A 15560-nucleotide genomic window follows, 5' to 3' on the forward strand; every position below is an offset into this window, starting at 1 on the left:
AAATCAGGAGTTGGTTTAATTTGAAGGTGATTTCAGCTCGACTTAAATATGGGTGAAAATGTTAAGCTAATTCTCTAATTGAAAAAGAGAAGGCCATTAACTGTCACAACTATACCATCAATTATCAGAACCATCTGACTATTTAAATTTCTGGATGATGCCATTTTTATACATAAAATATTAAGTAAAAGAACAAAAGGCTTGTTTCTTTCAAAATAGCACAATGCAGGCCATGAGTCGACCCGTTTGCTTCTTCTGAATGGTCCATCGGAAATGAGCTCTAGCCAGTTCGAACTCCATCGGGCTAAACTGACTTCGGATCGGCCTTTAGGCTTGGCCCAAAAGAGTTTAAACTGAGCTTGGGCAAAAATATAGAGCCCATTTAGTTTTCGGGCCGCGCATTTTTTTTTTATTATTCAAGTTATAGTGATAGATACTCTCTTAAATTGACTGCTTGTGATTCTATTATTCTTTGTTGTAAAGAGAGATGGATGGTAATGTTCACATTTAGTAGAGAAATTGCAAATTGTTGTTTATCTAAGACGAGGGGCAGACCCCTAAATCACAAAGATTTGAACACACCCAAGAATAATTTAGTAATAAGTAACGAGTGAACAATTGCAAATGCTTAGAGGTCAATGCATTTTAACTCTGCATTACCACAAAAAGAATATATAAAATAAAATAAAACAAAACAGAACAAAGTGCGTGCGATGTAAATTATGTAGGTAATTATTTGATTGACAGCATGTTACATGGGGCAGAATCGAGCATCAAAGAAGCTATTATCTACTTTTGCAGTTGGCTACCCGGCTAAACAAGATTGCTTTGCAACTAAACTGGGATAATACAAGCATGTCTTACATAAAAAAAAAAGGAAATTCTTTTTCACTGATAGAAATTCTTGGATCAGACAACTAGAATAAAAAATATTTGCTGAACAGGAAGTAATAATAAAACTATAGAGATGACCTACAAAATTAAAGATGCATTCTAGGTCAAATATTGCACAAAACTTCTCACCTTTTGGCTCCAGAATGTAGCACACCGATTTCCAATACATCTCATCTATCACTTTAGAGCAAAGGTGGGGCAGACATGCAATACAAATTGATTTTTTGGAACAATAAGACAGAATGTTTTCCACAATAACATCATTACAGATTCTACATACAACATTGCCCTACTTTGGATACCTGAATGTGGGAAATAAACACAATCCTCTTGCCGATAGCATCTATAGTATATACAAATTATATTACTGTATTTTGACCTTAACTGGAATTCCAGAGCAACCCGTAGGCGTCATTGACTTAATTGTAGGGTCAAAATATTTTGTACATCATGATAAAATATCCAAGATCTGTCATCCTCATGATGTAGCTAACTATATACAGACTGTTCGGATCGAGATTGACCACTCAAACAGCATAGAGCTTTATGACCTGATCTACATTGGCACGGCAAACAGGGCAACCCCAATTCTTCGCTTTGATCTCCTTCAAGCAAGGCATACATCCAATCATGTGACCACATGGAATGCATGCCCCCTCCACTGGGGCATCCAAACAGATAACACAAGACCCAGAAGTACTACTACTGCCTTCTTTAACTTCATCATTCCCAGGTTTGGAAAATCTTGGAGTACTAGCAGTATCTTCTTTAACTTCATTAGTCACAGGTTTTATCTCGATAGCAGGCATGCTTATATCAACAGGACTGGAATCTATTGATGGATAGTGAATTGATCCATCATAAAATGTCTCATCAGTGACTGGTGGAGCAGAAGGAACCAAAACTGTGGGATGTGCATCCTGAGATGGAATAACGAATGGCGTGTCAGATTGATTCGTGGCTGGCTGCGATGCACTATTATTTGGCCCAACTTCAGGAGCAGCCCATCCATTGTATACACTGGTATTTGACTCGTTCAGATGTGCTTGGGCATTCAATGTTGATGGTGGAGCAGTATCTGGTGGTCCCCAGCCATTATTAGTAGAATTACTAGATGAGCTGCCCCAGCCATTAGTATTGCTGGTGCGGGTGACTGGTTGGACATCAGGCACTCCCTCTACTATAGCTGACTGAATGGAGGCGTTAATGGCCATGGCTAATTCTCTGTCTTCCTGGTTGGATGTATGTGTGACAGTTGATGTTGCTGATGCATATGAGTTGATTTGTGATGGGGGAGGCACGGGTCCACCTGCTGGTGTTACTGGAATGTTATTAATCACCTGCAAGATGGAGAAATTTTGCTGAACACCAAAGTTAGTTGTGGATAGCAATGCTACTAAAATGTAACAGAATAAGAATAAACCTCTTTAAGACCTTATCATGGAAGCAATAGATCAGCATTGAGTAAAGAAACTTCAAAACAACCCCTACTAACCCTATTTGCAGCATATTTTCTGGATCTAAGGACGAAATTTCAAGATTAAATTCTTAGTCCCCATCTATTCTCTCTATTCTTGCAAGCTTAGTTCCTTGCATGATGGATTTACACTATGTGCCACACTTTAAATGGAGATAAAGCATACATACAGTAATATTAGTTCTTGGTTTATACAGGAATTACTCTCCTGAAATTCCTATGAGATTCTTACGCTAACATTCACTTGCATGCTCTGCAGTACAGCAATCATTAAATGTACTCACTAATTACCTGGGGAATTCCTCGGCATGCATTATAGAACCACTGCAGTTGTTGCTTGTCACCTTCATTTGCGGATAAAAACTTGTATCTCGTTCCTGCGAAGATGGACCAAATTAAGGTTGAGTACCAGCAGAAGAAATGAAAGGTCACTAAAATGCAGAAAACTTTAACCAGAATAACATACATTTCAGAATTAAAGTTAAATACTAGTAAAATAAAGGTCCTCTTGGCTATTTATCAAGTCTTATCCAGATGTTAAAATGGTATTATCAAAGAAATCACAACTAATGACTGTTAGTAGATACGCTTATATTTGCAAAGGAAGGGTTTAGCCAACCTCAAGTTTAATAGTCCGGTGTTTCTGCAAAGATGGAAGTTTATGAAACAAAAAAAAAACTCTAAAATAAGTTGCATATGCAATGAGAGCAAGATAAGTGCTGACTCTTTAAAAGTGACATTTTGAATTTGACATAATTGAAACCAGCAGGTCTGAAAAGCACTAAATAGGACATGCCGTCATAAGGACAATTGGGATACCTAGTGTTACACTACATCCGAGTCAAGAAGACTAAAAATATATACCATGCTAGTTAGGGACGGAACGTTTTGAACAATTACAATTTGTTGCAACAGAATGCTTGCTAACTAACAGGCTTACTGTCCGGAAGGGTACAATAAGCAGGACTAGACTCTTTATTCAACTTCTTCACAAATACGTCCAACTACCTTCTCTAAGATTTATTAATAAATTCATTTTACAGCTTACCATCAAGAACTTGATGAAAACCCTATTACAACTACCTGCACAATAAGTGCTTCTATATCAAAAGATTTCCATCATTGGTGACATAAATGAATGCAAAAACCACTTTAGTACAAAATGTGCTGCACAAAACAGAGAGGGATAAGTTGTGGCCCCGAATAAGTAGAAAGATCGCCAAGATAGGAAGAAGGGAATGGACAGAGGTGTTCTTTCCCCCCATTTTTCCGGGGTGTAGGTGTCTGAGTGCAGGAATGTGTGCGTATGCATGTACGCACATGCACACATGTTCATCTCGCATGCAACTAAAGAGGCAGCACAATTTGCAAGCGCCACTTTAAGTACTTCAGAGACCAGTATCAGCAGCCAGGAGAGTAGAAGGATCAATGAAAACAAGAAAGGGGAAGAGTGTGTCTCATGCAAATAGTGTTCATTTTTTTTAAAAAAAAAGTGGTTTCACAAACATGAAATCATGAATTGACGCATACTAGACAAACTTTTCAACATTGATGATAAGATCTCTGAAATCAAACTAGAATGCACTTGATAATTAATGCAGCAGCAAGATATCAGAGTAATTAAGTGGCCCTCTCAAAAAATTAGGCAGTATCTACATAAAAGATACTAAAAAAAAAACTTGAACTCCACTTAATGGGCAGTCACAATTTCTACTTTATGCAATGAGACAAAAAAGTATAATGCATAAAGACTTCAAGAGTGATGAAACCATAAGTAGGAACATTGTGGCATTCGAATCAAAACCACCCTTGTAGTGAGTGTTAGAGCCTTAGAGGTATTTGATATCAGTCAAAGAATGTGTAGAAGTGTCAGCACACAGGTGTGGGAGAATGATGAAGGTACAAGTGTGTGAGAAACCTCAACTAGCAGGTTTTGGCGATAAAGATCGATAAACCTAACGTTGTTCTCTTGAAGTGACATAAGAGGACCTAACATTTTAAATGTGTTGTACCCAAACCTTCCATTACTCTAAGCAATCCTATAATCATATAGATTTTTCATCAGAAACTATATAACAGATGGTCTGATATCATTTCTCTGCTTACACATAAATATATGATCAGCACAAAGAAACAAAATATGATCTTATGCAGCCTTCAGGTTCAAAAAATGTAAAACATATTATGGGAATAAAAAAGGAAAGCAAGTTTATGATCTTCTCTTACTACATTTTTCGTATTCATACAATGCAAAAAGGTGACCAAACATAATATCCACACCAGATTAATCATAATACCAAAACAAAAAAGGAATACGATATATAATACCATTTGAAGACCATGGATAGAGGTGCTAGCTATGTCGACCAGGACAAGCTGGCATATGCCATGGCAACACTGGCCCACGCTGACTGCCTCATGCATGCCAGGTGTGCGATGGCCTGTGCCACTGCACATACCACGCCGATTTGTGTCTGACAAAGGCCTATGCTGCAGCTTTAAAGTTTTTGTTAAAGACCAATTATTGTTACAGGCATTACATTCTAGTTGAGCAACCTAGAGTTAAGCATCGAGTATGTAAAGCATGTAATTCTATTAATTCAAGCTTTTGTTGAGCCTGGAAAAGAGCCAAAGTCAAAAAATAATAACCAAAATGAAGCAAGCATAGAAAAAAAAAGGGTTTGTTCTAGTTTATCTACTAGAAGCAATATATCACATGATACCTATAACTTACAGGATGACAGCTAAATTAGATATATCTTTGTCTCAAAAGCCACCCGGGGAAAACCTCTAATCAAGTGTTCAACAATGGATAATGTTTTCAAGTTATCATACATCACCAGGCTGACAAAGTGCTTAAATGGTCCTCAGCTCCGGCCCCTGTTAATGCCTAGGTAGCCAGGCAAGCATCGCCAGTTTAAAAATCATTAAAAAAAATATTAGAAGTAATACCATACCCTGTATAACCAAATTATCTCAAGATAACTAGTTCATAGAAAACACATGAAAAAAACTTCATATTCATAAATGATAGGTTGTTTACTACTAAAGCGATTCATAATATGATCTAGCATCGATTGATATCTTCGAGAACATGTTATAAACACCAAAATAGTTAAAAAGGGGCAGATTGATGGAAGGCTGTCCTGGAATGGATGAGGGAACGCCAAATATGAATGGCAAGGATCTAGAAAAGTAGCTTTTAAAGTACTGGAAAATACACAACTCAACTTACTAGATAGTAAATAAAATTTATAACATATATGATGAAAGATAGCTGGAATTTAAAGTGATTAGTATTATATCATAAATAGGTACCCCTTGTAAAGAAGAAGCCTGTAGGAGGTGAAGTGGCTGTCCAGATGCCAACCTAGGTGCCCAGACTGCCACATCACCTAGCAGCCTAGAAAGCACCAGGCATCTAGGCAATGGGGTTGCCCAAGTGACTAGGCTGCAGCCTATGACAACCTTGGTACATCATTTAACAAACTTTAAGGAAAAAAAAAAGCTTTAATGCAGAAACATACTTGTGGCCTTGTCCATAATAACCAAAGCTGGATCTGGCTGGTTGAACTTTGGTTCCTCAATATGAGCTTTCCAAAGTGAAATAATGATGCGAGGCTTCGCAACCTGTTTGTCAGTAAAAACTGCTTAGCAAATTGAACAATAAAAATTTAAGTCATCGCATATCCTGTCCTAGATGTAGAAAAACAATTAGTATGAACAAACAAAAGAAAATAGTCATTTGTGGAAAAAGAGATGCACATGAACTCATGCAAAGTAAACTACAAGTGAAAGTTTTTGTGATCTATAATTGGACTCGTATCACGCAAAATTGAGTTATATAACAATTTATGAACAGTTGCTCTGGAGGCATCCACTCTGTTCTTAGTCATCCTATGTCAGCATCTTCTCATGATTGAACCACAAACAGTTAGTAATACTAAAGAATTACACATTTTTTTGGGAAAAAAATGCAGCCTAACCCACAAGCTTACTGAGAGACCAGTGCAGAAAAGGTTTTGAGAAAAATCCTGAACTCAGACAATTAGCTAATGCTAATAAACCAACGATGACAGGGCAACTCATAATGACATAGTTTAGTGCCAATTTCATTATACATATCTTAGTTCAGCAGACAAACAACACTTAAGATTTGGAAAGACAATTTTGTTACATAGTGCTTAGACATTTTGCCTTATGGCAACCCTGCTCTCCAACAGATTGCAGATAAGTGGCAAATAACATACACTATGTATTCTTTAAAGGAAAAGTTAATATTAGCACCATGTGATGGCCTATTTTCAAGATTCCTTCTAGGAATACCTAAAGCTTTACCTGATGATAGAAAGTAGAATGAACTCTTAATTCTCTTCTGTCATTTTCTGCAACCCTAGGTAGCTGTAGTCTTTTGTCTAAGGTCCTGCACTTGCTTTGAAATCTCCCTGGGATCTTGTTATTGCAGTTGCTCCCTAGGTGCTTTCTTACTCGAACTCTTTTTGGAAGCCTTGCTCCCCTCCAGTCCGACAGCTGAATCCGCTCCTGCACATGTACTCAATTTAGGTAACTAAGCTACAAACAGGTGAAAGGGTGTCAAATTTAGGTCCCAAACTGTCAGAAAATTGGCTGCCAGTGGTAACATAATGTTCAATAAGAGGGAACTAGCTAGTGAACAATTTGTGACAGGCCCCAACCAGCACAAGATGGAGATCCAAACCCATGCTATCCTTAAGCATTCTCATATCTTTCTTGCCAAATGCATAAAAATCAACAGAATGCCTCACATAGTAGCAGAATTAAATATCATGAATCTCAATTTTATGCTGACATTAATAATGATGGCTAAAGCAAGATCTTCTTGCATTGCATAAAGGCTGAGAAGAACTGTTGCCTTGCAGACTGATAAAGACGAATGTATCGGAGGAAGGCCTTCCATTTTTACAAAGTTGAAGAATTTCATTTTGGCCAGACACTGGATGACCAATGAAGGTCTCAAGATGCATTCGCATGCCAATCAGCTGTTCTATTTCAAGCCCCATTCAGCAAATATTTTTAAGTAAATCATCAGTAGAAGCCTTTTCCTTTGTTAAAGTAATCTCAGAAGATAGGGCAAATGGATGATGCTAAGGAAAAGCTTACAAAAGCACTCAAAAGGTTTAGATTTGCAGTAATGAGGCTGCATTTCTGGTCCACTAAACCTCTAAATTCTGTTTGCATGCCCAAACAGATACTCTTGGGCTTGCCATCCTCTAAAAGAGACCATTAGGCTTATACGAGGATATGTAATTAAGTAATTCATTGAAGACTAATGCACTGGTTAAACCACCGCAAGGGCATAGTACGTTTAAAATAAAGGAGCAAAACAGACATATTTAAAGAAGAGAAATTCATTATGCATGCAATCATCCTAATATTTCTGCAGTTTGCATCAATGAAAATTCTCATTAATATTTGATGTTATTGCACTTCAGAAATGGTGCTCGCTACTCAAAAAGACATTTTTCGGCAACATCTGACATAGAGGGATACTGCCATTGACAATAATGCAAAGTATATTGCAGCTCACGTTACAGGTGATTATGTAAAATGCATGGCAACTGATTTGGTTGGCCATTTGAAAAGTAGGAAAAATTTTGAGATGTAGTTACTCAACTAATTAAGAGTGGTCTGGTAGATAATTCTAAAGCTAAATCACCATGCCAACCCCACCCCTGCAGGCATGCCCGAAAAAAGCAACTTTAGGAAGTGCTCAATAGACCACACACAACAGCAATCCACCTTGAAGAGACACGTGATGCATGAGAGGTTGAAAAGGCCTAACCATTGTATGGGAACTTCTACTGTGCCTGTCTGAAGCATGCTAACCAAGAACTCCAACCATGATGAGGAAGCTACAGCAGCATGGCGATATAAAAATAAATCTCTTTCTCTACTATTTAAATGGGAAAAGCCTTTTTTGGCTGGACTCTCCCTGTGCAGCAGGACTCTAGCTTTGTAGCTGGACATTTTTTGGTTGAGAGAGCATGCTCATGCCTTTATTAGATTCCCAATGCCATGAGAAGAGAGAGGAAAAGGAGAGAGGGAAAAACCTCCACAATTTGGAGACCTGATACTTCCATTCCTGTAAAGCAAAACATTGGAGACCTAGTGTTTCTCTCAGCTTGAAACAAAGTGGGGCCCCTATGTCTACAAGATCAGAGCAAACCTTTGATTCCTTTCTTACTGTTGCATATCATAGCCATGGCTGTCAATGCCCTGCATGTGCATTGCAGGGAGTACTAGTAAATAATATAAAGCAAAAAGGGGGAGAAGCAACCTAGCTCACAAGATCTTCATAGCAGCATGCTGAAGTGCCTATTGAAAACTTTCTCAGGAAAGATATTCATCTAGTTTGTTATCCAGGTTCCTATTATTTTACAATCTTGATACATGACAAGCTACTGCCAATGGGACCCATAAAGAGGATCCTAAAACCTTTGGATATGTCTCATTTGTACATCCGAAATGCTTGCATCCGCAAAGGTTAATTTACCTATCAGTATAAGTGTAAATTTGATGTATGCGAAGCATATGTTGATCTCTGCTTCCAGATTCAATATAGAAGATAGGAATTCAATTAAGCAAAAAATAGAATGGCAATCCAAGTTACCTTCAAGATGTTGATATTAAAAAAAAGAAAAGAATATCCAAATGAGATTCCAACAATCGCATCTCCCCAAGAGATGAGTTTGCACATATCCTTTGTCAGCAAGTCCAACAAACTATTTGCATTTCAAGCACACTGCTGAAACTTTTCCCCTATTCAAGAAGCAATATCCTAGATCTTTTTCCTCCTCATCGCACTTCCAATCCACATTTTCATTTCCTGATAAAGTTTGATCCCCGTTCCCCCATTAGCATGCACTAAGGAATTAAGTACTAAGTAGTCTTATGACATTCTTCGACATAGAATGTCCAGCTTATAGCAAACCTCATTGTGTTTTCATATTCCTGTATCAGATTCAAAATTCCCATCTAATCCTTTTTTTTCATTTTAACATCATAGGGACTCCTCTCTCTCTCTCTCTCTCTCTCTCTCTCTCTGGTTTACAACTCCAATGTTTTGACAATTCCAATATTTAATTTCAACTAAGTTTTCAGATTAAGTTCTAAGTATTGATTAACACAGTCATCTTCGTCAGTGACCAAGAACAAATGACCCCTTGAAAAATGCTGCAATAAGTCATCATGAACCAACTTTCAGGTCCTATAAGAGGATGGTTACATGATTTGAAAAATGCTAAAAAAAGAGACAAAACAAGACAATGCTTTCCTACCCTTGTAAGAGACAAAGCAAGAAGCATAAGCAGAGGATCTATATCCTAAGCTTCATGGAAAGAATTTGTGTGAATAAAGCAGCATAATTTAGAGACTTCGCACACTCCAACTGTGCAAAATGCCTAAATTTAATGATAGAATTTTGTGCATTATCTAAACTTTGGGACTAATTTTGCAAAAACACCAAAAAAAATAACAAAAGAACAGCTGCTTCTTCTCTAACAAAGATTATCTTATCCTGCTTTTCTTTAATTCCTCTCTCTTTCCCTCTGTTTGTGGAAGAAATAGAAAATACATTAAAAATGTCGGGCAGAAAGGAACCACTTTTTCCATGACCAGAAAAATTTAAAATGATGTCCTCTTTTATGTCAATAAAGGTGTAAAATTTCCAGTTCTCCACATGTTTAACCAAAACCACAAAGAAAGAAATTTCTAGGGACTGATGCTGTTAAGCTATTGTCTCCTCATCATAGCGGCATCCATGCCAATGACATCTGTATTTAGCATTGACCTTTTTCATCTTCTCATGTACTTATAGTTGCTGGGTGTAAAAATGAGAAGATACCATTACTAGAATATCAGGTTGAAGAAATTGTGAATACATTAACTTTGATATGGCATCATGTACTAGAAATGCTTCGGCTATGATTTCACAATATTTTAGGTAAAGCATGGGTATAGCCGTATAGCTTTAGTTAAACATTAGAACTGATGGTGAGGAATCATTCCGATCATTTATTGGATCATACTGATAGATCATGCATGAACTATAAGTTAAAATTTGCTTAGGCATAAACCCCGTTATATGCATGTTCTTTTGCACATATTGCAGTAGGAAGATCCTTCTCTAATAATAAAACAAAACCAAAACAAGTTCTAGTTCAATCAAACATGTTTTAGGGACAATATTTTAAATCCCGGTGGGACGGCGGGGCATCCATCCCACCGTCTTTTGTGTCGAGATGGGATGATTGAAGAAATGGACCTGGATGGAACAGAATATCCACAGCCCTAAATGTTGGTACGTGGGGCATCTAGATCCACAGAAAAAACGGAATGGCCCCATTCCATAGTATTTAAAATCCTACTTAAAAAAGCAAACAACTACCACCAAATTTTGGTAGGGGTACCCACTAAAACTTACAAACAAGGCTAGCAAGGTTCACCACAAAAATGAGTGAGAAACTACCCTTCTCTCTGACATTAAGTAATCTAAGGAACAAAATAATATACTTTTTATTCCATATTGAACAATAATATCAGGTACACAAATTATAATTACAAAATGTAGGTTCTCATGGAGATATGCAGTTCAATAAGATAGATGGAAAGTTCTCATTTCGAAATTTATGTTCACAAAATAAGTTTCGACTAAGGATACATTTGCTTTCTTTTTTTTTCATGCACATCTTGGATCAAACCTAAAATTGTGAGGTATTATTTGCTAATTTTCAGGCAATGAGAAGCTACCCCTAGATAGTAAAATCATGTGTACTTTTAAATAGAAGGAAATTCATTGGACAAAGAAAGAAGAAAATTATTTATAGGATTAAATGATTGAAGAATAAATCATTAGCTGATGCTTCTTTACTATACCTGCCGCTCAGGATATATAGCTAACTCAAACTTCAGAGGCTTTGTTGGATTATGGGAATCACAAGGTAAAACCACAGCCCAACTGTAAAAAAATAGTACGACGATGATCAGAATGTATGTTGAACCTTTCAACAGGTACAAAAAATTCAAATACAATGTAATCTGTAACTTAAAATAGTCCAAAATCTACATAGCTGTCTACATAGGAAAAAAGATCACATTCAGAAAAGGAAACTTAAACTATGTAACTGAAACCTGTACAGACATTTTTCTTGACATCAATTTTGGAGCAAATGCTTCCAAAAAGCTCGGTCCGTAATGCTCTCGCAGCCAGCCAGAAAAAAGGCATATTCGACTCTGAACAAAAGTTAATTAAAACACATTCTTACCATGTGCAATGTATAAACAACAAACAACAATGAATCATCTAATACACCTGGATTAAAATTCAAAAAGCTTCTGGTAGCATCAAGCATACCTCAATGGCATGGACAACATTGTAGTGCCCCTTTTGTCTAGCCAAATCAAGTGCACTGTGACAATCATCATTCATGATGAACGGATTTGCTGGAAAAAGTTCAGCAAGGATTCAGTATTCACGAAAGCCCAGCAGATAAGGCAAGTTTGTAATAGAAAAAAAAAAATCAAACATAATTTTTGACAAGATGTACCTCCATGAGAGAGAAGTAGATGAACGGTTTGCTCAAGGCCTTTTTTTGCAGCATGATGCAGTGGAGTTCCTGCATGACCACCTGCAGTGCAAAAAAGAAGCACAGAACTTTTACAGCCAAGCCCAATAATGATCAACTGTGAAATAACTAAATAATCATTCATAAATAAAAAGCTGTGCTGATATAGCACCACTATATACACTCTCAAAAAGTAAATGTATCAATCTCAGAACCTATCTGTTAGCAGGCAGGCGTAATGCCCTAACATCCAAAGTTCCTATAAAATATTCCACGAAGTAGATCTCTTAGCTTTCCTATAGAGTCAATAGACTGCATCTGTGGCATGAATGCTTTCATATGGTTAAAGCATAGACCCCATATAGAGTAAGCACCTAAGTATCTAAATAAACCTTACGCAAAGTTATATTGAACCCCCAGGTTCGGCATGGAACAAATAGGACAAAAGGAGAGAGATAAAGCATAGACAAAAAGAATCTAAAATAATTCCTTTCCAGCTATGTTTATTTCCATCACGGCCAACCAAGGCCTTTCCACTCAAACAACAACCAGCTGTGCATTTTTTCTGAATTCATCTAAAGCACTTTGCATATTTCATCCCCTATATTTCTTAACTTTCCTGATATTAAACAAAGTCCCAAAATTCATAAGATATTAAGCTTTAACTAGACAACTAGACTCCAACCAAAACACCTTAGGTATTCCACACTACACTCCAACATCCTCCTTTAAGTCAGATGACCAATTCCACCATGCACTAATACTGAGAGTGCTATTTTTGTCGCATAATACTGCACCAGCGATTGTTTCATGAACGAATCTGTGCCATCCATGCTTCCAAAATTTCAGAACTTCTTTGATGAGCTGTACACCATCACAATAAATGAACATTGTGTAATCAAAATTTTGACTTGATCTAGTGTCTTGTTCCCCAGCTCATCATGATCATGTACACTAAAACTTCGTGTTTTTCATGTTGAAACCACTTTGGATGCATGCATCTTGATTTGAAGAGCTTTTCAATCAAAACGCACCCACCTTCTGCAATAGGCTCCTTGATCTTATTGATCTAGCTGTTCTTCATTGTCTATATCACCCATTCCCAGTCTTAGTGCATGCATTATATATAGAATCAAATTAATCATCAACAAGAAAAGTGTGAGAATAAGATGCATTTTCTCATAATCATGAGATGGTTCACAGGAATAACTGCAGTGGTCACCATTCTCATGAGCCAATCTGGTTTCTCATTTTCCTCCCTAGATTTTGTCATTCATCTTCTCCAGATATTTGCAGTCTTTTTTGCTGTTTTCCCACTTGAGATCTTGTAGATGACCTCATCCAGCACTTGGTAGATTTAAAAGTAGGCTACTTTGTTCTTCTTCCAGTTTTATTACAGTGCCTACTATGCTCGAGAGAGCATTTAGCACTCCATCTCATTGACCATCTGGGCATGGACATTCTTCGAATGTCCATTAACTCCTTAGATCCAAACAGGCATAACATCTTGATGCTTCAATGTGCAATCTTTTTTCCAGTTGAACCCAAGCAGTTGCCCCCAAGTCTTACAATCCATCATGTTGATCTGCCTTTTGATCTCCAGTTTGCACATTTGATGTCACTCAATTTATCAGGTGCTGCTCACTCAATCTATCATCATAGTTATGCTGGCTGGCCCCTAGAGTATGATATCAGTTGTTGAACCTGCAATTTAATTATGCATGGACAAAATAGGTGCCGAAGAGATAAAGTGCACACTTAAAAAAATCATTTGTTTTCCCTCTAGCAATGTTTGGTTCTATCAGTAAATATGTATATATAACAGTCACTCCTTAACCCAGCAGGACAAGGCATTCCCACTCGAACTTGAACACTATCCAGCAAGCACCTTGTACTCATCTAGAACCCTTCACATATTAAATCCATATCTTTCTTTAACTTTCGTTAGTATTAACAAAATCCTAGGACTCATAAAACATTAAACTTTATCCCAACAACCAAACGACAACCCAAACACCATACGTAGATCTTGTTTCCAACTCATCTACTTGCATGTGCTACATTAGTTGAGCAATTCAAATGTTTTTCATTTTCCTCAAGCATTGAAAGTCATGCGGACATACTAGACACCAAGCACACTTACTAGAAAAATAGTTCCATTTCTCATTTTACAATCACTAGGTATGATGATAGAATACGAATCGCTTTCAATGTTGTCGTTGCAGAGCTAAACTAATGCAGCATGGCTTCCATCTCTAATTAACCATCAATGAGTTTACCAAAAGTTGTAAGAATCAAACAACATGTTAAACACCTCATATCAACGCCAGACCCCGACAAATGGGTCCAAGGTTAATCCATTCACAGACATTCAACAATTTTTCTATATAACAATAACCTACAGATCATGGTTCACAATCTTGGACCGTACCATCACGTTGGGCACCAGTACGGGGTCCAGCACTTAAATTGCAATACCTTGCCACGGATCTTTCAGTAACCCAACTTGTTCAAGTAGTCAATTCATATACATGGCAATAGAATCATAACTGGGCAGGAGAAAAAGCTTCTTACCATGTCGGTAGGCATTCACATTCGCACCCATCTCAATCAGAGCTTTTGCAACATGCAAGAGATCAAGCCTCATGCATGCAAGGATCAACGGGGTCTTCCCTTTCTTGTCCATCCACTGCCAAAAAATGCCATCCATCCAATCCAGCATTATATCCACCCATAATTCCAAAAAATACTAAAGAATCCAACAATAGAAGACACGCAGAGGCTTACCTCCAATCCGGCACCTTGATGGCGAAGAGCCCTGATCCCTTCAATGTTGCCGTGATTAACCTGCTGGTAGAGCAACTCATCCTTGGATTGCTGTGCCCCCATCAGTAGTCTACCTCCGAAACGCTAATTACGCCCCAAAACAAAAGAGAATCCCAGGAGTGGTCACTCCCAAGATTTCAAGCAGCAAAAGAACAGCACCAAAATCCCTAATTTGGATTGCGCCCAAAATTCTGCAGCTTGGACCGTCCGCTAGGGTTTATGTAAGGATTCAGAAGCCAAAAATTCCTCCACAGTTCAAAAGATTCGAACTTTCCTCTCCGCTTCCAAGCGAGCGACATGGTCACAAAATTGGGACATCTTTCCGCCCTCCGCCAGCGATTCGGAAAGAACCCGAATCCGAAGATTCCGAAAAGCTTCGAAAGTTTTGAACTTTGTTGGAAACCAAACGGACTTTATATTTGAGCAGCGGAGGAAACTGGGGAGGAAAGAGCGGAGATTTTAACCCTTCAAGATAAAGAGCTGGGTCTCCTACCCGGAAGCGAGTTCAACGGTGCAATTAATCTACTCTACTTTTATGATTTTCTTTTGTTTTTCTCGCTGAGATTATTCAAAAAAATATTATTTATTTATTGTTGGTGGTACAGGTAACTGCCAACTACTTTACTATTCAGCGTAAACGGAACGCGTTTCTTGTGGTGTGTTATAGAGACTCGCCGCGTCGATTTAATGAGGCAGTTGGACTCGGGATTTAGGTAGGTCCGATCCATTAAAATTAAATTAGATTTTATTCTAAAGGTCAA

At 37.7% G+C, this 15560-nt stretch overlaps 1 protein-coding gene across 2 annotated transcripts; it reads right to left on the bottom strand.

Annotated features, from left to right (window-relative positions):
• Window positions 1-1203: 1203 nt before the first annotated feature.
• On the bottom strand, window positions 1204-15354 carry LOC103716062 (putative E3 ubiquitin-protein ligase XBOS34). 2 transcript variants are annotated; one of them, XM_008803912.6, is made up of 10 exons: window positions 14761-15354; window positions 14548-14662; window positions 11956-12036; window positions 11763-11851; window positions 11550-11641; window positions 11285-11366; window positions 6710-6913; window positions 5899-6001; window positions 2663-2748; window positions 1204-2234 (listed from the first exon to the last, which is right to left on the bottom strand). In XM_008803912.6, exons 1-10 carry the CDS (start codon window positions 14860-14862, stop codon window positions 1422-1424), a joined length of 1767 nt encoding a protein of 588 aa, XP_008802134.6. In that variant the 5' UTR covers window positions 14863-15354; the 3' UTR covers window positions 1204-1421. The 2 variants fall into 2 exon arrangements, with proteins under 2 accessions (XP_008802134.6, XP_038972498.3); XM_039116570.3 differs by having other exon boundaries at window positions 1204-2255; window positions 14761-15331.
• Window positions 15355-15560: the final 206 nt, after the last annotated feature.

Source organism: Phoenix dactylifera, chromosome 3 (genome assembly GCF_051530095.1).
Source record: "Phoenix dactylifera cultivar Ajwa chromosome 3, Ajwa_hap1_PhDact_Kaust_v1.1, whole genome shotgun sequence".
Lineage (NCBI taxonomy): Eukaryota > Viridiplantae > Streptophyta > Magnoliopsida > Arecales > Arecaceae > Phoenix > Phoenix dactylifera.